Source organism: Lagopus muta, chromosome 3 (genome assembly GCF_023343835.1).
Source record: "Lagopus muta isolate bLagMut1 chromosome 3, bLagMut1 primary, whole genome shotgun sequence".
In the NCBI taxonomy this organism is placed as follows: Eukaryota; Metazoa; Chordata; class Aves; order Galliformes; family Phasianidae; genus Lagopus; species Lagopus muta.
In genome coordinates this window covers 37,017,067-37,042,450 of record NC_064435.1, presented here as the reverse complement: position 1 = coordinate 37,042,450, position 25,384 = coordinate 37,017,067, and the positions used below count along the sequence as shown (strand labels likewise).

The 25,384-nt window shown below is 36.4% G+C and overlaps 1 protein-coding gene across 2 annotated transcripts in view; it reads right to left on the bottom strand.

Annotated features, from left to right (window-relative positions):
• The window catches only part of TOX (thymocyte selection associated high mobility group box), a 217,906-nt gene that overhangs the window by 31,560 nt on the left and 160,962 nt on the right, over nucleotides 1–25,384 (bottom strand). The window contains exons 4-5 of one of the 2 annotated variants that reach the window (XM_048939917.1): nucleotides 9,963–10,241; nucleotides 4,769–4,999 (exon numbers count right to left, since the gene is read on the bottom strand). In XM_048939917.1, coding sequence (XP_048795874.1) covers nucleotides 4,769–4,999; nucleotides 9,963–10,241 — 510 coding nt within the window. The remainder of the gene's footprint in view (nucleotides 1–4,768; nucleotides 5,000–9,962; nucleotides 10,242–25,384) is intronic. The other variant, XM_048939918.1, reaches the window with a different exon arrangement.

Here is a 25,384-nt window from a genome sequence, read left to right as displayed (position 1 = left end):
ACACAGGTACAGATGTACCTTTGCTTCCTATTCTCATTTACAAAAATAAAACAAAGGTAAATTTAAATGTTGTGTGGTTGTTTATCTGCCAAATGGAAGGTACATTCTCATCCTTTCACAAATATCTTGTTTATTCCTTGGAGATTACTTCATCAGCATAGACATAATAATAATTGAAAAAAAGAAGGTCATTATTATGGGTGGAACAAGAAACAGATAAACAAACATCTGCATAAGTATAGAGCATAAATTAAAAAAACCCTGTAAATTTATGTTCCCAAAATGCTATTGACTACTTGAACTTGATCTGCACATCCTTTGAATCTATCTCCACATCTGCAATTGAATTTCTGGAGCTATCCAGGGCCCTGACACTGGGCACCCCAAGTGCAAGGGCTTGCAATGGATGCACCATGGCTCTTCCACCCATGAGTTGAGATCATTTGTCTTATGTAGTGACATCAAATAACACAGCACAGTGCTTTGTGGGAGGTTAGGTCTCTTTGCAGGCCAGGATGAGCCAAGCCTCTTGAAACATCAATCTGAGATCAATTTTGAGAAGCTTTGGTGTTATGCTATATCTAAGTGTCATCATATCAGACAAGAATTATTGACAAGCACTACTTTTAAAGCTTCTCCTCCTAGTCTACCTGATTCATCCAAGCATTGGACAATCTCTTGATAAAACTTCACAGTTCTTTTCCCAAAAAAAGAAACTTATAAAACATGCTGAGCTATTTTTCATGATCAAATCAGTCTGGGCTATTTTCAGTGACCAAAATAGAAAGCCTTGAAAGCTTGTGTGTTATAATGAAAATGCTAACAGCATCAGAATCATTGACACTAATGCACGAGGACTTCAATTTACTTAAGCATTGGTAACATACAATCCAAGTTCCATCAGATTTTAAAGAATAAACTGCAGCTTTTATCTAGTGGGTCTTTGAGCACCAATGAGGAGTAAATGATTTGATTTTGTAAGCTCAGAGGATTTGTCAGCTGCCTCGTAAGTATAATTCTGGCTCTTCATATTCCTGCTGCTTCTAATTTAGCAGGACAGGCTCATAATTGAAGCAAATTAACTATTTACACTTGCCACTTCTACCAGGGGAAGAGGACACATCAGCAGGAAGGAATGAGTAGGAAATTAAATTCTTCCCACTTGTGTCAGATCTGCCCTTATATAAACACATTAACAGTAATTTCATGAGGCATCAAACATAGGAATAAATACTGAAGGATAAAATAATGAGGAGTTGCAATTGAGCTAACTGTTGCAGTAATATTACTGTGTATGAATTATGCAGCCTGAAAGAAGGCATATGTTACCAGCAATCTTACAGTCACTTTCCCTTCTTTATCTGAATTTTAATTTTGGGGTCTCTTAAGTGAATCCATCCTCCTGCTATGAGGCCAGTGAAATATTTAAATAAACCCACAGGAACACATGCACACACACACACATCTACACATACATATACACTAAGCTGTTCATACAATGCCAACTCCATTCCTGCTAGAATTCCATTTAAATTGCTGAAGATACACTAGAGATTAATTCTGTTGAATGTTGAATAGACACTGAATTCCATTTTTAGTATAACAGCATATTTATTAAGCTTTTTGGCTGAAGTTTTAAAGTTACACTAATGTAAACAAGAACATTTTGTTTGTGATTTGCCACTTCTATTACTGCTTTACGAGGGCTCCAATTAGAAACTTAAGGTTCATTTAGTACACATACATCTGGTACTGATTTAAAATGACTCTCCTTTTTCATCTAATGACAAAAAATGACCTAAGTGGCCTTTTTACCTAGTTTGAACCAGCATTCTGTCTGAAAGCCACAGGCTCGACCATTTAGCATGCTGAACCCTTCCCCCTGGGGAATGTTTTTCTCCCCTTTGCAGTAAAAATGTGCGCAAAGGGCAATGATGTACATAAATAAGCTATAAAAAGGGGATGCACAGAAGAATAGTACTGACTAACGAGAAAACAAAGTCCATGATAGTAAGACAGGAACTAGTGAAGTTACTGAAAATATCCCTATGCTATGGATACAGCATTTAGAATTTATCCCAGCTCTTTACTGTTACAACTGCTTTCCATTCACCGGTTTATTAATCAGAACATTTTTTGTATGTTTTTATAAAACATTTAAAGTGAAAAATGAAAGAAAAAAACACAGCCATTGCTTCTGTTTATATGTAATTATTACACCCAAATTAAAATTTGAGAAGAAACTATGACATCACAACATCACTTCTATAGTCCCTTCAATTCCTAGATGTCTCTATGTATAGATTTGGACAAACAAACCACAGATTCACACCGCTGTTTGAAAATGGTCCTCCAAAATTAATGGAAGCAGTTACAGCATGCGACACAAAAATGCAAACATCTTTGTAGGGTAAAAAAGAGAGCACAAGTATACTGACACCTGCTTTAATCTAACAAATTGCAATAGTTGCATGGTAAGACAATCTGTGCATGATGCATTTTAAGTACAAATCCTCCTAACTTCAGCAAGGTACCCAGAACAACGCAGTTCATAATAACTGCTTTTTCATTATTCAAATCCTATTTTCTCAAACAGCATTTCCCTAATTTCTTCACAGTTTGAGAAACATATGTGGCTCTTGCACAAGCCCTTTAAAACTACAGTCTAACATGTCAGGTTATCAAACGATTTTTTTAACAAAGGCTTGGGCATACATGTGCTGCCCTTAGGTTGTTACTGTACTGAGTTTCAGTACCTTTATTTATTCCGTGGTCAATCTGCAGAGATAAACAAGAATTACTGTGCTAGCTAGAAAAAGCTAGCTCAGGTCATAGAACAGTGAAGATTTCATCCCAGCATAAAAAAATGAGGTTATTCTTTCTCAATAGCTGCATTATGTTCTACTTTCTGATTCATTTATATTTACTATTTAAATAGTTAAAGAAGTTCCAACTCAGGAAACATAATTTGGAAACACAATTCTATTTAAATTGCAGAATAAGCATTTGCTTCCAAAACATAAAAGCCAGAAGCTTTATGATAATTGAATTTTTTTCAGCAAGTATAATTCATCAATAGAGTATTTCTCTAATGACGTTATTGTTTCTTTAGTTACCTACTGAATTTCTGAAGCTTCTTCAATGTCAAATTCCAAATAATGCATTAATCATTAGTATTTTTAAAGTTCAATTTTCCTAGCAGAGACACAGATTTCATAACAGTTGCTAATGCTATACTTCTGAAAAATTAGGCCTTTAAAATACAGACTATCAAGTCAGTTAAGATGTCTTGTAATCATTACTTTGTACAATTGGATCTCTAATGGAATAAAGAATGAGTTTAAATTTATTCTAGAAAATGGGATTGCCATTTTTTTGAAATAGGGACTATCTTTTATTCTCTTTGTACAGTGCTCAATTAAAAAAGGCCTGGTGATAATGAACTGGCAAAATGAGTCAAAGAGTAACAAAGATATGCTAACACAAACTCTTGAAATAATTGGTTTAAAAATCTAGTTTTATTCATTTTTTTTCATGTATGTGTTATGTGGATTCTGCAACACGTCATTCTGCTGTGTTTCAACTTAAATTAAGGATAACAGAGATAAGGAAAATAAATTTTCTTCAGCTGTTCTAGTGTAGGTCTTTTTCAATTATTACTCTCAATCCTGAATAGAAAATTTAAGTCAAAGCTGAACTTTTTAATGCACTTTTTTTAAGACAGATTCTATGATTTTACCTACCAAAAAATCACAGTACTGTTTTCCTTTTTATTGTTAGACATATTAACTATAATTTATTATGTAATACTGATATTCTCAGAATGAATGAATGAGATGCACTTTTGGCCCAGTACTCCTGGTACTTTTGCCTCTACTTATGTCTCCTGCAGCCAATATAACTCCTATTCAGCATATCCTTTCCCTCTAGAACTGTATCTTTCTTAAAGTTCCCATTTCTTTATCAATCCAATCAATTCTGCCTTCAGTTAATAAATACACAACCAATAACAAGTTATGCATTACAACAAGTAATGGTATGCTAAAGCAAGAATGGCATTTGTCAGCTGGTATCACTGTAAACCCATGAATGCAGTTAGCAACCAGGAGTTACTCACTTTTATATGGGATCTGACTGACTCAGAAGGATTTCTGCAAAGGTTCAGAACCATCTTTGCTGAACTCATTGCAGGACCAAGACCTTTCCATGGAAGACATAAATAACTATGGGATGTTATTTCCACAAACTAAATGAATGCCTAGATCCATCCTAGGTCCATCTCCTAGATCCATCTGGAAAAAGCCAAGCGTGTTGGGAGATGGGAAGAGCCTAGCTCTCCTCCTAGCATCACAAGACAGGGAAATAACTGAGAGGTCCATTATTTGTCTGCTCCTATTGTACAGGAATATACTTATTTGCAGCAATGCCCACCTACACCACACGTTCATAGACAGGGCAATGCTATTCTGTCTGCCCTGCCCAGGAATATTATGCCCACTGATTTCAGCATAAAAGACTACTAAGTGTAATCTAAAAGTTTGTGTCACAGCCCAGCAAAAGTGATTTCACAGACCGACATAATAAATGAAATGATGCTCTCCTTATCTTAGTCTTTTTAAACCACACTCCTGATATCACACATACGTGTTTCATCTCTGCAAACAAAAGAAGCTGCCTACAGTGCTTAGATGACCCAGATTATATATATGTATATATATATATATATATATTTTGCAACAAGGCGTTTGAGCTACAGCACATACTGTACCTGTTTTTGTTCTTCTCCTAAGCCATCCCACATTGAAGCTACAATTTTAGAGACTTCACCAAAAGTAGCATTGGGGTTTTGGCCCTTGATGGCTGCTTGAGTGTCTCGGAAGAATAATGCATAGGCAGACACAGGCTTTTGTGGCTCATTTGGGTCCTTCTTCTTTTTCTTTTTAGGAGTTTTGGGCTTCTTTCCCATATCTGAAGCAGGTCTCTTCTCTCCTCCATTAACCTGTAACATAAAAACAGAGAAGTACTATAAGAAAAAAGTAACTTAATGTGGTGTGCATCATGAGGAGTTTGAAATATGAGAAGGTAAAGAGCATAGAAGTCATAATTGACCAGATATGACTTTCATCACGTTTTTTTGTTTGTTTTTTGATAATGCATGTCAAGTGACAGAACAGAGCACAAGTATTCAAATCAGAAGAACTGCATGAAGAGAATTACTGAATATTCTTGATCTGAACAAAACCTTTTCATTTTTTTTCATTATATACTCCACTGTGTGGTGTCCAGCAGCATCCAGGTGACTGAGGTGAACAACCCTGATCACTGTGGCTCATTAAAGATGAGAACAATGTGATGCTACAATTTGAAAATGAAGGTGATTTTTTCCTAGCCATTACATTGCAACATCATAGTACATACTTTGTATCTTTAATAAAAAGTTAATGGCCGTGGAGCTTTTTAGAAAAATACAGAGAAATAGAAATGCTGTATTACCCATTATTAATTTATCCAACTTTTAGTGTCTTGCTAGTATTTCATTCTATAGGGCACGCAAAACTACTAGCTAAATGACAGTTAAAACTATTGACTAAACTGTAATTAAGTAGGTTTCCTTAGTTAATCTTGCAGCATCATTCTGAAGTCTTCAGGCAATTTTAAACAAACTCCATGCATAGGGAGACCTGACAATAACTGGAGCCATAACTGAAGTTTTTATCTTTATCATTTGACAAGATTTTCCTCTTTTCAAAGTATTCTTGACTTAATAAGATTTACAATTTCTTTGTGTGTTAGGATGCCACATTACTTCCTAACCTAGGCAATACATTGCAGAAACTTGTGCAAGAAGTCTGCTGGCTAACTGTTCTGAGAACAGCTCTAAAATCTTATAATCCAACTGGAACAATCAAGAGTGTTCAAAAACCCACCGTTAAAAAGAGAGTACTCACATGGGAAATTCTGTTTGTCTTATATGAAAATAACTACATAAAAAGAATACCAGAACTCCAATACTAATAACCTTGCAAATGGCTGAGATGATGGCCTACCTTATGCTCTCATCAGTCTATCAGCTTCACAGACCCCACTTCTAACCACCAAAGCAGAGACAGATGGGAAATAAAATAAAAAACATATACTCTGCTAGGCATAGACTTGTGCCTCAAATTCCCTGGAGGTGTAGTTAGCTCATGGTAATCCACCTCCTGTCATGGCTTATTGCTTAATTATGGTGATGTATTTAACTTATTTATCACAAGAAAGCAATAATCTTTCACTTTAAAGAAGTGTGCATTAACCATGTTGCACAGATAATAGATCAGAAGAATATCTAGTGTAGGATTTAAAACTATCAAGTAAGGCACATCGTTGATATCTAAATGTCCCTTGAGAAGCTGGAAAATGTCTATAAGCATATTTAAAATAAACTGCAATAGTACCAAAGCCTTTAATGGAGCTAAGAGAGCTGTTTTATGCACACTATCTTGCAGTAATCGCTGTAGTTTAAAATAGATTTTAATCAAGCACCATCTGCATAATAGGCTGAACAGACAACATAGAATTCTACTTATAACTCTTATCATATAAAGTAAATATTGTAAAACCTCTACCACATAAAGAGAATATGCTGCAGTAGTTCTTTAGTAATCATGTTTCTGTTGGTTAATTCCAGCTACTTGCAGTCCTCTCACTATCTTCCCTCTAAACAACTTAATATGAAATTCTCTCCTCAGTGATATTCAAATGAACATGGAAGAAAACCCTGTTATCCTTCTACGAAGAAACGCATATTTGCAAACCAGTAATGCTTCCAGAATTCAACATTTATGCTTGGCATTAACCAAAGAGATGTTTAGCAATTCAACAGTAAGAAAAATGACAAGAATTACATAACTGTAATATTATAATGTTAAGATGGTTGGAATAAAGCATGTGGTTAGAGGAATTCATCTGGAATGTTTTTGCAGTTATTTACAACTACTGACTTCTACATTCTATGTTTTTTCTTCTTCTAACCATAGTCCCACACATTACACTGAGAATAATTAAGGAGACAATTACACCAGTTTGTAAAGACTCCTCTTAATGGCATTTGGAATATGTACATTAAGTTGAAATGGTCATTTCCTACACGCACAGAAATCAGTGGTTCAATAGGAATGCAATCATTTTTCTATTCTAAATGTCCATCTTGTTCATGTCAACCCCTTTTATAAACTTATGTAAACATGAACAGGGCACTGATATTTCTTTTTTTTTTTTTTTCTCTCTCTCTCTAGATGGATAGAGGTATAGATCTTAGGGATTTTTTCTACAAAAAATCTGCTTATCCTTCAAAGGTAAAGCTGGGCATTTAGCTGATATTAATAGCAGAGGTCATCTGACATTGAGATGATGGAGGCTCATTCCATTTTAAAATATGTTGTCTTTTTAATCGGTATTGATACATTGGCAAACATCTTCTGCTGGTTAGGTAGTAGAATGTCACTTGTGCTATTAACAAAAATGCGAATTCAGAGTGACTGTTTTTTACACAGTTCTCATAGCAGGAATATCTTAGTGACTTAATGGAGCTGCTCAAATCTAGTGAGATACATATCTTCTACATGACTACAGCATGTGCACACATACTGAAGTCTGAATAATGAGTTCCTGCCCTGAGCTATCAAGTAATATAAAATATCATACATCTATGAGAAAGTTCTGAATTCAGGTAAAAGACAAGGGTTCTTATGAAAGAGAATGGCCATTCTACCTCTTCTCATCCTCATCCAGTATCTTCTTTCACTGGGAAGAAAATTTATGGAGTGAGAAGAAACCTCACATACTCCTCCAATGCAGCTCTGAGAAAATTTATTACTAGTGTAGCTGTGGAAAAGGATCTCCATAAAAAGCTGGTTTATCCTAAGTATCCATATCCATTCACTGGCAGCTTCCAGGGAGAGAGGTGTAACAGAAAGACAGTGAAGGGTTTTAAATCATAAACTACAACATTACACTAGTTATTTATGTTCATTATTCAAGATCTTCTGTCTTTTATGGAGGGAATTACAGAGAAACTACTGCATCAGGTCCAAATATGACCAACTTCAGGCATTTACAGGAAGATAGGAAATCCTGTAGAAGACAGGTATAGTACAATGTGCCTGCCTTTAAGCTTATAGTTTAATCTTTTTTAGTTGGAGACTAGTTTATGCCCTCTATCATTATTTAGTTTAATAACATTTTAGTTTAATATCATTATTAAGTTTGATACTATAAATTACAATTATTGAATAATTTTAAGGCAATGTATCCACTTTTGCAGCCTGAGTTGTTTTTCTTAAATCTGTGTTGTGTTCTGTACATTTTCTCATCTTTTTCTGCTCACATTGAACATGAGAATGTTTTAAAGAGAGTTTCCAAAATAACATGGCTTGTTAAAAAGCTGAACACTGTATAATCTGGCTTCCATAGAGAAAAGATCAAGTTTTAGTTGGTCTGCAGCAGTCATTATTTCTTTATTAAAAATATTACTTTCATATGCGTACTGTCTTGCATGAATCCCCAATTCTATACTTCTGGCAGAATGAAGTGCTGCAGTGAAAAAGTACATCAGAAATGTGGGTTAAACATATTAAGCATTTGATAAATAAAATAAAAAAGATGTTTTAATTTTAGATTTGGTGTTTTCTCCAGAATTTTAAAACAAACTGCATACTTACACTGATGTACAAAAAATATTAGCAATGAAACAGGAGTAGCAAATAAATTATTCTGAAAAAGTAATGGCTGCTTGGAATTATTTTTGCATAGCTGTATTCTAAAATCTCCCTCAGTAACAAAGTGCTCATTTAAAATGTATGAATTATTCAGTAATCTTTGAAACCTGAAGTTTGTGAAATTAGGGGAAAGTCCTGAAATAAAACTTTAAATCTGAATTTATTTAAAATGTAGTAAAACATATGTCTCCAATTACATGATTATTTTATAGCTAGAGGCATGAAAAACAATACAATTTGAAAACAAATCAGAATTACAATTCTTGACTGGATTATACCTCCTCAGTGGCTCACGTGTTTTCCTCACGTTCCTCTCAAGTCTGCTACTATTCCCCACAAGATATGGCCACGGTACAACATTTTCACTACGGCATAACAACTTCCATTTTGCAGTTCAGAACAGATTAGAACGAAGAGGTTCTCAGTTCCCATATGCCCTATGCCTGATTTACTGGATGACTTTGTGTTAAGTCCCAGGTTTTTTTCTCATCTTAAGTCTCTGCAAAATTAACTTAATATACTTGCTTACTTTTTGGGATGCTTTCAGGATTTGGGGAAGTTTGGAAGGTTTTTATATGAAAGCTGCTAAATAACTCATCACTTATCACTTAAATAAAGGAAACTTTCTTATTTGAATGATGATTATTTCTTTTAAGCCAAAGCGATGCTAAAAGGAAGCTTAAACATGTCATGCCTCAGTGTCAGCACCTCCAAAATCATAAATATGTAATGAGTCTTCAAGTTTTTCAAGGTAAGATCTTGAAACTTTGTAGAGGATATTTCTGTTCTCGTTGCTATGAAGTTCTGTTTACTCACCCTATGACCAAATTGCAAAGACTAGCATATTGTACACACAGTTCATACTTTTTTATAGCAGTAACTTGATCTTTAACTGGGAACAAACATCCATTCTATGCAAGTGAGAAAACTCAACCTTTATACTGAAGTCCTAAAGGAATGGTTATCCTTTAATATTTTACAGGATTCCAGTTTGCTCTCACAGAGAAGAATGATGTCATTTACTCAAACTGCCCGAAGAATTGACTGGAAACTATAAGTTCTGTATTCATAACTCTTTAATTCACTTTAGTCAACCACCAACAATGTATAAAGTATCACCTTAATAACTGTGGCCGTATGACTCATTTAGCAGGTCCTAAAAATATCCACCATTTATACAGTAATCCTAGCATCTAAGCCTACCTTAGAGCTATCTTCTCCTTCATCTTCATGGACTGAACTGGATGGTGAAGGAGTTGCAGATTTGCTTCCAGGTGGAGAGGGTGAGTTGTGAGGAACATTGTTTCCACCCATATTCAAACCAAGCTGTGCACTGAGCTGGGACTGGTTAATAGTAGTCAGCTGCCCGTGCTGCATCATTCCTGGCTGCCTAATATCTGCAGGTTGAACCCTTGGCCTCATGGTTGCCATCTGAGGATGGGAACTATACTGGGCTCCTTCTGTATTCCGTAAATCTTGCATCTATAAGAGGAAAAAAACTGTATTAAGCATATCACTAATAACGTGTCCTGTTCTTTCAGAGCTCTGTTGGCCTGATTGGCTATATAAGGCTTAAAAGAAATGGCAAGTACTCAAACATATAAATACTGAAAATAAACAATAGAATGTGATTGTCATTTGCATAACACTGACTTACAAACTATTCAGGCTGTAGTCTCAGCCTGTGAGAATAGCAAAAAGCACTGAAAGCTTGTTTCTTTTTAAGGGGAGCAAAAAGGCACTGCTTTCTGTAACTGCATTCAGAGTATCTCAGAAATGTTAACAAACTGGGGCAGGTTTGCATTCTGAAGTTTAGAGCCAGATCAGAATATTAATATCCTCAAAATTCAAGGCTATTTCCAGATCCTACTTTTCTTCTTAAGATTTGTGTGTGTTTGAGCTGTGAATTTGGAAGCTGGAGTTTTCAGAATTGGAATATCCAGTATTAAGTCCAAATCTATTATGCCCGGTGCTGCCCAATGAAATACTGGAATTTTAAGGTTTCAGACTGACAGAAAGGATCCATTGATAGACTGATTAAATGAATTCTGAGTTGATTTGCTGCTGAGACATATATGAACAGAAAGCTCAGAAGTTGCAGGATTGACAAATGAATCCATTGTGCTATGTGGGTCACCGCTTCTCAGCATTAACAAGACACACTATTTTAATTCAAGCAACAAATTCATTCTCTGCAAGGATAAGAATTAAAAGCATTGGAGGATGAAACTCCTTTCTTGTCCAGAGGTCAAATGTACCACACATACACACTACAACAGATTCCTTATAATGTCTTTTCATTTCACACCAAAACATGACAAAAGACAAAGAGTATCAAGAAGCTCAGATTTAAGCTAAGGTGTTATGTGGGTGATATAAAATTGAAGTGTCAATTCAGAGCTGAAATGAAATAGATACAGTTGTCGTTCAGTGCATCAGACAAACATGTCATGAGTATCGAGTGGAATCCGACAGCAACTATCACTGTATAAATTCCATTATGATAAGGACACATGTTAATGGTTCAATGTATTAATGTAACCACATCTATCTACTGACAGTGTTTGTTAGACTTGTCATCCAGAACATTTAAAGATGGCTCAGCTCTTTTTTAACTTCTAATACCTTGTGACTTCTATAACCTATCGGTCTCTCATATACATTCTCCTAGATATCAGAGGAATCTATGGGATACCTCACAACCAGTAAGGCACAGAAAAAGGAAAGATAAACCTGTAACTTCACATTTTCTCTCATTAGTAAGAAATCACAAATTTTAGGGAGATATTTTATGAGCCTGCAGATTGATTTTTGTAAGGCTGACTGGCTGGCAGTAAATTAAACTTATAATAGCATTAGTTCTGGAATTCTAACCACTTTAAATGCACATGTATCTCTGAGAAGTATTTGGAATACATTCTGCAAACATAATTATACCTGTATTTATATTGCTTTAGAAATTAATAGCTTTTGGTAAAAAGGGGTTATCTATACAAATATGTTCAAGTTTGCTTAATGAATACTATAGCACCAGAGGAAAAGAGTTAGAGCAGTGTAAGAAATCAACTGAAGACTGAAATCTGAATCCTGACAGACATTCATATGTTTAAAGATCGCTACTGAGTGTTTGTTCCCTTTCCTCCAGCACCAGCTCCCCCTCAAACATATTAGCCTTGAAAGCTATCATTATCACTGCCTCTGGCACACAATCCACCCCAAAGCAGTTGTGCTGTGAAGTTCTAACCGCTGCTTGGCCCTATCTCCCCCAGTCCAGCTGTGTCACTGAACAGCAAGCAGTTGGTGCAGGATGAGTAGGGAGGCAGGCTGTCCCCAAAGCCTTCTCCAAAGGGTGCTCACCAGGTGACATACCGCTTGGTGCCAGGTCCCCGGTGAGCCAGGAAAAGAGGCACCCCCTAAAGCCTCCCGCTCACCCCATCAGTTGCATTTAACGCCAAGCACAGCTCAGAACCCTCCAAGGGATTTTGTATTAGGCAATGTGTTGTCAGAGGTTGAGGGTGGTGCTCCGTACCCTCTCTCTGCTCATCACTGAGAGGCCACACCTGGAGCACTGCGTACAGTTCTGTGCTCCCACTAGAAGAGAAAACTGGACATGTTGGAGAGTTCGTCATGGAAGGCCACACAGATGACTGAAGGACTGGAGCACCTCTCCCATGAGGAGAGGTTGAGAGAGCTTGGACCAGAGAAGAGTAAGGGTTGGGGGATTTAATCCATCTGCAAAAATACCTAAAGGGAAGGAGCAAAGAAAACAGAACCACGTCCTTCAGTGGTGTCTAGTTTGAGAGCGAGAGGCAATGGGTACAAAGTGGAAGAGGACATTCCCTCAGAACACCCGGAGCACTTCTGTGCTCTGTGGGTGACAAAGCACTGGCACAGGCTGCCTAGAGGCTGTGGAATCTCCTCATGGGAGACCTTCAGCAGCCACCTGGATGTAGGTCTGGACCCCTGCTCTGGGTGTACCTGCTGCAGATGGGGCTGGGACTGATAAACCCAAAGATCCTTGCCATCTGCAGCCATTCTGTGATACTGTGGTCGTGTGAAAGTGTATCCAAAACGCTGGAATAGAAACAAACATTATCTGAAAACACTAGCAACTGTTTTAGTTTTTTGAATGAATTTGCCAAGTACCTACTTCATTGAAAGCAGAGCAAAGGTTATAATTTTAATTACTTTTTTTTTTTCCAAGAAAAATGCAATAAACTTGTTATTTTTCAAACACTCTCCTTTATTAAAAACTTTTTACTTGAACTTCAATTACCAGATAGACACTGTAGAGCTTTCTGTGTTTGTCATCTTTAAAATAACATATATTTTAAAGAGTCTGTGTTCAGTTTTAGCTCCAGCATCGAACACACAGCTTGTTTTCAGATAACTCAACACCAATGGGATAGTGAATGTATCCCCCCAAATATGCATATACATATTTCTAAGGATATTGAATTTTTATATCACTACCAGGCAACCTTTACAAAACCAGGAGTAAGCAGCATGGAGACAGGTTGCTTTAAAGTACATGTTCCCTAAGCCAGAAACCAACACCCTAAGGGACCTGCCTGCAGAGAAGAGCAATACCTGGGAACATGCCAGTGACATCCATGAACTGAACTGTGACCCTCAGCAAGGAGAATGCACATGGCTCTGCATCTACAGATGAGATTTCTGTCTAGCTTCTCTCCAGCACTGCAGAGCCTTCCCAAATCCTGATCCTTCCTCAAGAAACAAGGAGGCTATCTAAGAAAATGGAAATCTCAGTCAGAACAGGGAGCTGACCACATTAACTGTGAAAAGTTCCTATGTAATGCTGTGGAAAGCATGTGATAATGAATCTTTACATTTCTAAAGAATCATCGGACTTCAAGAACAGGCCTGTCAATGAAAACCACATACTTCCATTGCTGCTGTGGTGTGACAGTATGTCCCTGTCTCAAACATTCTGATGACCTCATCTCTGTGTGAACAGTGGCACTGATCATACACATCCTCTGCCAGCAGTGCTAGCAAAGTATGACCAATTCCATACAAAGTACTTCACAATCAGAAGCTTCAACTTGCTAGTTCTTCCAGATGGAGACCACCACAGTGTGGCTGTGCTGGAGTCATATCCAATATTCAGAAACAATACTGCAAACATACTTCACTGAATACAAAGACGAAGACAAATCTTGCTTGATGGCAGAATGTCAAATAGAAGAACAAAGTTAAAGAATTTGTGTGCTACAGGGGATAAGGATAGTCTTAAAATGATGCCTTTGATGGCCTGTTTGATGAGGTAATAATATTTGGCACTTTAATATCATTCTACATCTGTCAATTTCAGGATGTTTCACAACTTTATACTCAGCTTTAGAACATGTCTGGTTTTATTTTGGCTTTACTAATGCAGAACTAAGATATAACTCTCTTCATGGCTATATATTTTTTTCCATTTGCATTTTATTTATAAGCAGAAATGGAGCATCTACTTATGCAGGTGTTTGACTATGCATTAAAAATCACTGTAAGAGTATCTCATTTTGAGGTGTGTACCAATAACCCACCAATAACCTACCTAATAAGAATGTAGTTAGTGCACTACCAAAACAACCCATTTGTTGTTTGCCTGAAAACAAGCTCCTAATGCCCTGCACAGAGCTCACAAGGTAGTAAGAATAAAACTAAACTGCATTAAGCATCAGACCATCATTTTCCATATCAAGTTAAAGTAATAATTAAGAAAATTGTGCTATGCAGAATACAGCACATCCCTACGCAGAATCATCTCACCGTGGGACAATATGAAAACAGTACCCTAATCACAGAATCACAGAAAATAGTGCTAGAAGGGACCTCAAAAGGTTATTTAGCCCAACATTTTATCTCTCAGCAGGATTAGTTATACCTAAATCATTTCTGACAGATGTTTGTCTAACCTCTTCATAACCTCCCTAGGCAATTCTTGTGCTTAACTATCCTTACAGTGGAAAGGGCTTTTTTCCGTAATGTCTCACCTAAATCTCCTTTGTTGTAATTTAAACCTACTACTTTTTACTCTACTCCCAGTGGACATGAGGAATGTTTTTCCCCTTATTTACAGAAAAGCTGCACACACTGGAAAGCTATTATGAATTTCCTTTCAGTTTTCTCTTCTTTAGACTAAACAACCAAACCTGAAGATTGAAAGATTTTTTTTTTTCATACGCTGTGTTTTCTACACCTTTGATCATTCTTCCTGCTGTCCTCTGGACTTTGTTCAATGGTCTTTGTCTTTCTTGAAATACCATGCAGCAAACTCCACAAAATACACACATTTTTATCTGACATAGCTTTCAGATTGAATCCTTCAAGTCTCTAACAGAATCTAGGATAAAGCATTAAAAAAAAAAATCCTTAATAATCCGTCTTCCTGATGTAAGCTGGTTACTCATGCAAGATGCAAAGAGAGTCAAATGGGAGGACCCTTAACTAACAACCCAGAAGCTTGCTTTATGAAGCAAAGAAGTTTTTTTCTAAGAAGCATTAGGCAGGCAGTTTCAATCAGAGTGTGTTGTTAGCAAAATAATTTCCATGTTGTTTTTCTTGTTATAATTAAGAATTATGATACAATCTCTCTCTCAAAAGCTGTAAGATTCCAAATTGTTTCTCCTTACTTAAAAACATTTCTAGTAAGTGTAATCCTTGACTGAAAGAAAAAAGCGAAGTTGCCTTAACAAAATGAAGTACATGTGACAGGTCTAAACATATGCAAGAAATGCTAGTGATTATAGACTGGAGATGAAAACATTAAAATTGAAGGAGAAAGGCTTACTCTCTGAAGTAAGTGAGGATCATATACCTCACTATCCTGAGCAAATTCATAGCAAGCACAACAGGCATTATCTCTAGTATCACTATCAGGTGTGATGGGGATTTTTGCTTAATTTTTGTACAAGGTGAGAGATCATATAAACTTTCCTGATGGACCTGGTAGAAATGGTTGATGGTCATTTACTTCTTGTCTAGAAGTTCAAGGTAAATCAAAGAGAAATGCTATTGTGAGAAATACTGCTGTGTACTATTGTGAAGCTGTGGGTTGCAGTTTAACCTAGCAGGCAACTCAGCACCACACAGCTATTCACTCAATCCCTTCAGTAGGATGGGGGAGAGAATTAGAAAAAGTTAGAACTCTTTGCTTGAGATAAAAACAGTTTAACAGTATAGAGAAGGATAGGGTAATAATAACTAATAATAACAATAATAATATACATAGCAAGTGATGCACAATGCAATTGCTCACCACTAGTTGACTGACACCCAGCCAGACCCCAAGAAGCAGCTGCCCTCCCACCAATTCCCTCATTTTGTTTTCTGCATGACACCATATGGTATGAGGTATCCCTCTGGCCTGTTTGGGACAGCTGTCCTAGTTCTGCCCCCTCCCATCTCCCTGTGTACCCCCAGATCCTCACTGGCAGAGCATTTTGAGAAGCGGAAAAGTCCTTAACTGAGTCTGCTCAGCAATAACAAAACAGTGGTGTGTTATCAACTTCATTCTCATCCTCAATCCAAAACACAACACCACATCAACTACTAGTAGGAAAATTAACTTCTTCCCACTGGAAAACAGGAAAGTACAGCACAATTAATTAATTCAAATAAAGATTTTGAGAGAAAAACCCAGGGAATCTTGAAGTTCTACCTTTGATAATATCCACAGTATTGAGAGAAGAGCAATAACCCTAATCCTAACCCTTCTTCACTGATGTCATTCATCTCTGACACCATTATAGGTGCCACTGATGTTCCTTGGTCAGCTGAAGGGATTTCTGTTATTAGTATTCTCAGTGATATTCCCAGAACAACTTTTGCCGGCATGTGTGCCGTATTAAAACTGAATGTTTGTTCCACTCATTGCAAACTCCCAAATGATGGTTAGCAGTGGTCATAAGATCACAAAGGTCATCAGGTCTATCTACTGGCTCCACAAAAGACTACCCCAAATTAAAAAAAAATATTTCTGAGAATGCTGTCCAAACTCTTCATGAACTCCAGCAGGTTTGTGCTGTGATACCCCATGGTTATTCACTATATATCTGTAGTTAGGTTTTAGATAAATTTCAATTGAATTAAAATCAAGCCATGCCGCTTCATGTGTAGTTTCACAACGTGTTGATGCTATTCAAAGTGGTAATATAAAACTAGTTCAACATTTGTATTTGTACAATAGAGAAGAACAAAAATGTGACCCCAGTATTTAGAAGTTTGAAATCTGACAAGTTAGGATTCACTGGTCAGAGCAGATAAAGCTGTAACTAATGTGTATGTCCTGCCAGGAACGAAGGCAGATCAAACACTAAGTTCCACAGATCTTTGCATACAGTAAAAGTAGGAATCATATCTGTAACCAAGCCTTCTTTTATATACATAAGCCTTCTTATATAACCAAGCCTTCTTTCATATACATAAAAGGATGACTGCTAAAGAAAGTTTTGTTATCATAGCTAAAGTTACTGTAAGATGACCACAGAGAACTATTTAGAACACATTAAAAGGAATAACCCAAAGCATCACCTAATAGAAAAAAGGATGTGTGTTTTCATCATCTCATTTTTACAATTCTCTTCTGTATCAGCTAACTGCATAATGAAAAACTGAGTTTTAAAGTAAGTGGGTATTTGGGAAATACTTAGTACTGTATACACGTGCATTTTATATCTATGCCCAGTGCATGTTCAAGACAAAATGAATGGGTCATTCAAATTTTCTGTTCATTAGGAAAATAGTCTTAAAATCAAACAGCGAAAACCTCACATGTAAAAAGAACCCTAACATGAAGAAAAAAAAAAAAAAGCAAAACAACAACAACAAAAACCCCATCCTATTAATTTTACTACTCTAATCCTTCCAAAATCATTCTGTTACAAATTGAACCACTTTTTGTTGCTTTACATAGTATTCTTTCTGTAAGTGATCTTAAGCTCCTTTAAAAAAATTATATACTCAAAATTTGACTGCAAAATTTTATAGTGCAATCACATAATGACAAGAATGCAATAATATACAGTTTCTATATTTCTCAGTATACAGTTAATTTGGTGACTGTTAACATTCTTTTCTTTTTATGTTTTAATATCCTTTGAGTCACACAGGACTAAGGTCTCAAAACTAATCATAAAAAACTACTGACTGCTATTCACTCTAATATAATAACCCTTTATTTAAAACAACCTCCAATAAATTTCATTATAAGAAGTTATTAAAAGGGTTAAAAACCTATTAAATGTCAAAGAATTTGCCTGACTCAAACTTCTAATAAAGAAACAGAATAGGCTTTCTTTCTGAATTATTTAAATCTTTACTGACTGTGCACTGAACCATGAAATTAGAAAAGTGTTATTAGAAGTGTTCTCTGGTTTTTATAAAAGTTGTAGCATAGAATATATCAAACCACAGTCTTTAACCAGACTAGTTAAAGAAATAGGTTTTTAATCCTGAATACATGGTTTTCACTGATATAAAGGGTCATAATTAAAAGTCTGGCCTGGAAGCTGAAGATAATAAAATTATTATTACAGGAGCATACATGTTCATTTGGTACATTCTAGATGCATGTTTCCATTTTAATTTGGACAAATATCTCCAATTTTGTTTGATCTTGCAAAGTCCACTTATTTGGATCCTCTCAGCAAACAATTAAGCTTTTAATAATGACTCATTTTAAAGAATTAATGGTGAATAATGTGTGTTATCTTTTCCCTTTTTAAAGTGACTAATACTTAACAGCAGGTATAGGTAGACAGCAGACAAATGGAATCTAGGACGTGCAAGTCAAATATTCTGGAACACATCTCCTGATAACAATATTATCCCCTCAATGCATTTTGCAAATATCAACAGAACTATTTTCTATTTCTCCAATTATTTACATAAGGAAAACAATGGTCAATTTCATGTTTATTTTGGTGATGCAAAAGAACACCTGAGTCAGCAGTGTATTCACAGGTTCACACAAATGCACCCAAATCAATAGCCTTTTATCACAACAAAGGAAATAAAAAAGACGACTGTGAAAGACAAAAATGTTTCCCCTTCCTTCAGACAATAAAAATAGAAGCATCCAAAGGACATGAAAAGATTGGATCTAGGAATACAGAAATATATCCTTGGAAATACTGCAAGCAGTGCTAAACTGTGCTTGCTACAGGGCAGGAGGAAAAGAGACAACTACAATTGTCTTGGCAGTGCTTTGCTCCTCTCAGTGGCCCAAAACAACACAGTTACCAACATGATTTTGCTGGAAACTTTGTTGAGTTCTGCTCCATTCCATTCCATTCCATTCCATTCCATTCCATTCCATTCCATTCCACTCCATTCCATTCACTGTTTATTTTTTGAAAATGTTCACCACACTATTTTCCTTATTGTTATCTGTCATGTGTTATCTGCTCTAACAGACAAATGCAACCTGACCACATTGTCCATCTCACTTACCACAATGTAAAGGAAGCTCCACAAAAACATTTACATGAATAAAAACATATGGAGAGTATTTCTTGAATTAGTATCATTCCCTGTAGATAATTCGTAAATTTTCCAACAAATTTGCCAAGGGTGGAGCTGGCCACATGAGAACAGAGTGTGCAAAAGCACAGTGCAGGACTAAAGATGTAACTAAGTGCATAGCTGAGTTTCTCAGTGATGCCAATACATCTGTCTCTGAATTGTGTCATACATATTTTAAATATTTTAATATTTTAGTGTTAATATTTAGAAGATAAGGGGATTTAGCATTTAAATAAATTAATTTGCAATGAAATATTCATATACATCACATTACATATTTCAAAAAAAAGTGTAGCTTGCACAGCACTTAGAAAATATTTGAAATAAATTGGAAATTGCAGAATGACAATGGGATGTTTAAATGAAGGTATTCAAGAATGTTCATACAGCAAAAAATGTGACTTGACCATATTATGTTAAGACTGGCTCCATGTGAATGACTTGGGTATGCTAGTGTCTGTATTTTTAGGACAATACAGATGCAGTCATTTACTATCTTGATAGGTCTGAAAGTCTTTGGGAAAGATGTAAAGCCATTGAATGGCCAAGTAATCCTTTGAATTCCAGTCAGTTCAGGAAAGATGTAGAACCGTTGAATGACCAAGTAATCCTTTGAATTCCGGTCAGTTCAGGCTCTTGTACTGATTTAATGAGGTTAGTTTCAGTGAGGGCTGGCTGTCCAAGCGGAATCTACTAGATCTGCATGCATTAATGACAGGTAAAACAGGGAAAAATACAGCAAAGTGAAATATGAAATTTAGGATACATAATTGCACAATACTCTTGATGATTCCACAGTGTATATAATGTTGGTTCATTCTCTTCCTTGATTCTTGTCACTTTCTGAAAAAGATAATTCCTAAATTTCTTTTAGCTGAATTATTTCAATACACAATGACAACACAATGCAACCCTGGACTTAAGGAAAGCCAGCTTTGACCTCTGCAAGGACCCATGGGTTACAACACCGGAAAGTAAGGGGGCCCAAGAGAGTAGGTTGATTTTCATGCACCACTTACTCCAAGCTCAACATCCCTAAGAGTAAGAAATCAGGCAAAGGAGAACTGCATGGTTGAGAAAGTTACTCACGGAAAAACTGGGATGAAGAAAGCTTATAGAATGTAGGAAGAGGGTCTGTCCGCTTGGGAGGAATATAGGAGTGTTGTCAGAAAGACTAAGATCCACTTGGAATTAAATCTAAAGAAGGAGGTCAAGGACAACAAGAAGCGCTTCTTTAACTATATCAATAGCAAAAAAGATTATGTGGGCCTGCTGCCAAATGAGGTGGGTATCCTGGTAATGGAGGCACTGGGAAGGAGGGCAAAAAGGAGGATCCAGGAAACTACAGGCCAGTCAACCTAACCTCAGTCCCTGGGAAGGTGATAGAACACCTGGATATCATCTCTATGCAAGTAGAAGAATGTTATCAGAAGTAGTCAAAATGAGTTCACCAATGGGAAATCATGTTTGACCAATGTTTTAGCCTTCTATGATGTCATGACTGGCTGGGTAGATGAGAGGAGAGCAGTGGATGCTGTCTACCTTGACTTCAGCAAAGCGTCTGGCGCTATCTCCCATAGTTAAGCTTAGGAAGTGTGGGATAGTTGAATGTACTCTAGCGAACCTGTTGAACTAGATGTCCCTTCAAACACTGAAGTGGGTTGAGAGCTGGCTGACTGGCAGAACTCAGTGTGGAGTCCAGCTGGAGGCCTGACCCGCTGTCCATGCTCTTTTTAAAGCATATTCATCAGTGACCTGGATGAAGGGATAATGTCTACCCTCAGCAAGATTGCCAATGATACAAAACTGGGAGGAGTGACTGACACACCAGAAGTCTGTGCTGCCATTCAGTGAGACCTGGACAGGCTGGAGAGTTGGTCAGAGAGGAATCTTATAAAGATCGATATGAGAAAGTATGGTGTACTTATGGGGGGACTAACCACATGCATCAGTACAAGTTAGGGGTCAACCTGCTGGAAAGGAGCTCTGCAGAGAAAGTCCTGGGTGTTTTGGGTGGACATCAGGTTGACCATGAGCCAGCAGTGTGCCCTTGTGGCCAAGAACGCCAGTGGTATCCTGGGGTGCATTAAAACAAGAGTGACCAGCAGGTCAGGAGAGGTGATCCTTCCCCTCTACTCTGCCCTGGTGAGGCTACATCTGGAGAACTGCGTTCAGTTCTGAGATCTCTAGTTCAAGAAAGACAGGAAACTTCTAGAGAGAGTACAGAAGAGGCTACAAAGTGATTACTGGCCTGGAGCATCTTCTTTATTGAGAAAGGCTGAGAGATCTGAGATTATTTAGCCTGGAGAAGATTGAGAGGATATCTTATCAATGTCAATAAATATCTGAAGGGCAGGGGGTTGGACTAGATGTCCCTTCCGGAGGCCTACAATTATGTGATTCTGTGAGCAAATTCCATGAGCCTGATGGTGAAAAGGGCTCTGCCTTTTCCACCCTGTGAAGTAAAGGACAATGAATACTCAATTCTTTCCAATTAGTAACTTCAGGCAAAAAACATGAAACTCAGTATTCTATTCACAGCAAAGAGGCCTTCAAAAGTGACCCATCCAAAATGCATGTGCAGCTAACTTTTGGCCTTCAGTGCATTCTTTTGTTCCTCTTCATCTGCCTATCCCAAGGAAGGTTCTGTTGCTCATTAAGTTTAATACAGGACTAAAACCTTAGTCTACTACATGCTCTAATCATCTGATTACCCTCATCATTAGGCTTACAAATTTTTCTGCTGTTACACACAAACTTTTAATGGACCTTCTTTCCATTCCAATGAGATACGAAGTTGAATCTCTGAAACTGAGAAACACAGGCAGATCTAATCTACAATTCTTTATATTCTTCCTCTTGGACACTGTGATGTGCAATGTCCTTGAGATTATTTCCTGAAGCTACAGTATTATTTTTTGAGTAGTAGCTTACAAATTATGTGACTACAAAAAAATATACAGAATTAACTATAAGCTAAGTTTGACCATGAGTATGACTGGATTAGGGAGGCTCAGCTGGTTCAGAGCCAACTGAGCTCAGAGTTAGGCTCACTGAAAAATATCACCCCTATTTGAGCAAACCATTTTGTGCGCCATTTCAGTTCCAGATGGAAACAGTTGTGACATGCTAGCTCTTGCATTGCCATGCACAGTAATGATATTAAACCAATAACTCTCCTCAATCTATGTACACTGGCACTAAACTATATAGAATTGTGACTTTGCATTATCTATCCATCATTTGACTTGTATGTTTGTTGAAAACTAGTCATCTAGGTTATGGGTGTGCATTTTGTGAATTCCAGATTGATTATGGATTAAGTTCACTTCCCTTGATAAAGAAGATCATACTTTTCCTGGCTGATAACAGTAACCCTGAAAAAAACTTATATCCCATACAATTCTACTTTTTATTAAGTACAGCATCATAACAAAACCCATAATTTAGACTAATAAGAACAAGTTGAATACTTTAAATGACTTTACTGAAAAGATCTATTACCAAATCTGTTGCTATGCTGCAGTCTTGTAAATTCACAGTGTGAGTGATAGCACTGATGGAAGTTGAAACAAAAGGTCTGAAAAATGTTTAAGTCACAAGAGATTTTTTTTAATGTAAATGATCTTGTTATCAAGTGATAAACTTACTGATATTTGTAACTATACTGTCATAGTTTTCTCTGGAAGATAAACTTAATGAAGTAGTCAAATATAGTGGGTTTTGTAAATGTTAAGCATATGTGTGACTGCTAGGCAAGATGCTTTTTGTAAGTTATGAAAAATATGCTTGGCTTACAGGGAAAAAGCGATTTAATGATATGCTAATAACTCCATCATTCTTCTGTATTGTACTATTTACTATTTTGTCTCCAAAACCTATTTAACATCTCTAGTATAATTATCCATCTGCAGCTTGCCAAGTTCAATATTTTAACTGAAATAAGAAAAATCTCAATTATTTTATTTTCAACTATGCAGAATATGAACAGATATCTAGCAGTCTCAGAAGATTAAAATTAGTAAATCTGTTTTGCTCAGTATCTGTTATATTAGAATATGATAGAAATCCTTCCTGAAAATCTTCCTTTTAATTTCAGAATATCTCTTTATTTTGCTGGTTTGATACTTCTAAACGTTGGATACCTTCCTTAATAAAGCCTGATAAACTTACCAAAGCAATTTTAGAAAAATAAAAGGCCAAAACATCTTGAAAAGGAATATACTACAGGCAATCACAACTTATGGTTTATTTTAAAACTCATTATTTAATCTTAATTCTTTTTGATTGTGAAGCATCTCGTTGTTCAATTTATCTTCTGAATAAAGCAGCAGCCTTGGTTCAGCTAAGAAAGTATCCTTTTTTCTTTATTTTACAAACTTCCACTGTCAGCATTGCCAAATGGCAGCCAACAAGTGGGGATGTGAGATTTATGACTGTTTATACAGTAATTTCACTTTATTCGTGTATGCCAAAGAAGCACAGTGAAGTCTGTTGTAAGGATATGTGGTAGCATAATATTTGTTTCGTATATCTTGTTGTAGACAGTAGCAAAACTCAAGGTATTTCACCTACTACGTATGGGATCCAATAAAATACAGAAAAGTTTTATGCTGAAATTTAAGAAGCCAATTACTGTCTGCAAGGGAAAAAGGGAGGAATGAAGAGATTTACAGAATATGAACTCAGGAAAATAATACCAAAACAAAAACAAAAGCAACAACAAACTGCAATACAGGAATTTTCTAGCTACGAAAACCGTGTCTTCATGGTGAAGAAAGAGAAGGATGATTTGCTAACAGAGTAGATTAATGATTGACCACGAGGTTAGGCTTTAGAGATTTTTCTTCTTCTAGCTAGATGAGACTGTAACAACTGTGAATCCACAGATCCACAGTGAGGTTTCTAGAAGGAATGGCCGTGGTGTTTTAGCAGCGTTGCCTCACAAGTTCATCTGTGTTGAAATATTTCCATTTAGATGAATTGTACTATCATTTTGAAGAAAATCTGAAGGACATTTTCCTCTTTCTTCCTAGATGAGGGTCTACTCATGTTAATCTATTTCTAACTTCCATCTGGGACTACATATCCTATGAGCTGAAAGTGATGATAAGTAATAATATGTACAATACAAAGTATGATTGCTTACGATTGCCAAGTTTCAGGCTGCTGTGATCACAAGAAGTTTGTTCTGAAATTCCCAAACTCTTCTCCTTACCATGTATTAGTTTTGTTGACAGACAGAGATCTTGGTTCTACTTTTCAGTCTATTAATGGCTGAAATTCAGATTAACATAATTTTATAAAATGTACCCAAATCTGAGATGGAATCTATGTGGCGTGCATTCACACTGCCAAAAAGTACCTCTGGAAAGTACCCATAACAGGCAAATACCCAGATGCAGTAAGAGATATTTAATCAATAGGAATATTGGAATTCACATAATCTCAAAATGGCAAGAGTAATATCTTGAAAAACCTGAAAGGCCTATCTACACTCTTTTGTTGTGTTCATGTGCCAAAGACTGCCTTCAAGTGAGCTCTTCATGCCAGTGTACAACTCAAACACTGTGTAACTTCACAGTGCACTACCACAGCTCTTCCAGTTTTTTTATTATTCTAGAAAAAGGTCATCCTCTACTAGTACAAACTAAAGCAAATATTATAACTAGAAAAACTCAGCCTATGCTGTCTTACTTCTCACAGAAATAATTTTACTCATTCTAGGAAGAAATTTTAAAATGTAGTTGCCATGTGTGCACAAGTACATTCATGACTGTTCACATAATTACTGCAATTATGAATGCAATTCAGGTGAATATGCAAGCACACTATCAGCTAAGCCTCTAACTGGTAATTTATGTGGGCCTTTACTCAATTTGCATGAGCAATTTTCATAATCACCTTCCCAGGTTTAGTACATAGATCTCAGGACTCAGTTTACATAAAATCTGACTGAATAACTAATAAAGGGCTGATGAAGGATGCATAAGTGACTAGTAGAAGGAAATTAGAAGCATATGGAAATAAAATAAGCTGAACAAAGTCAACTTCAGCTTATGCATTAGCCTTTGTTTACATTACGTTTT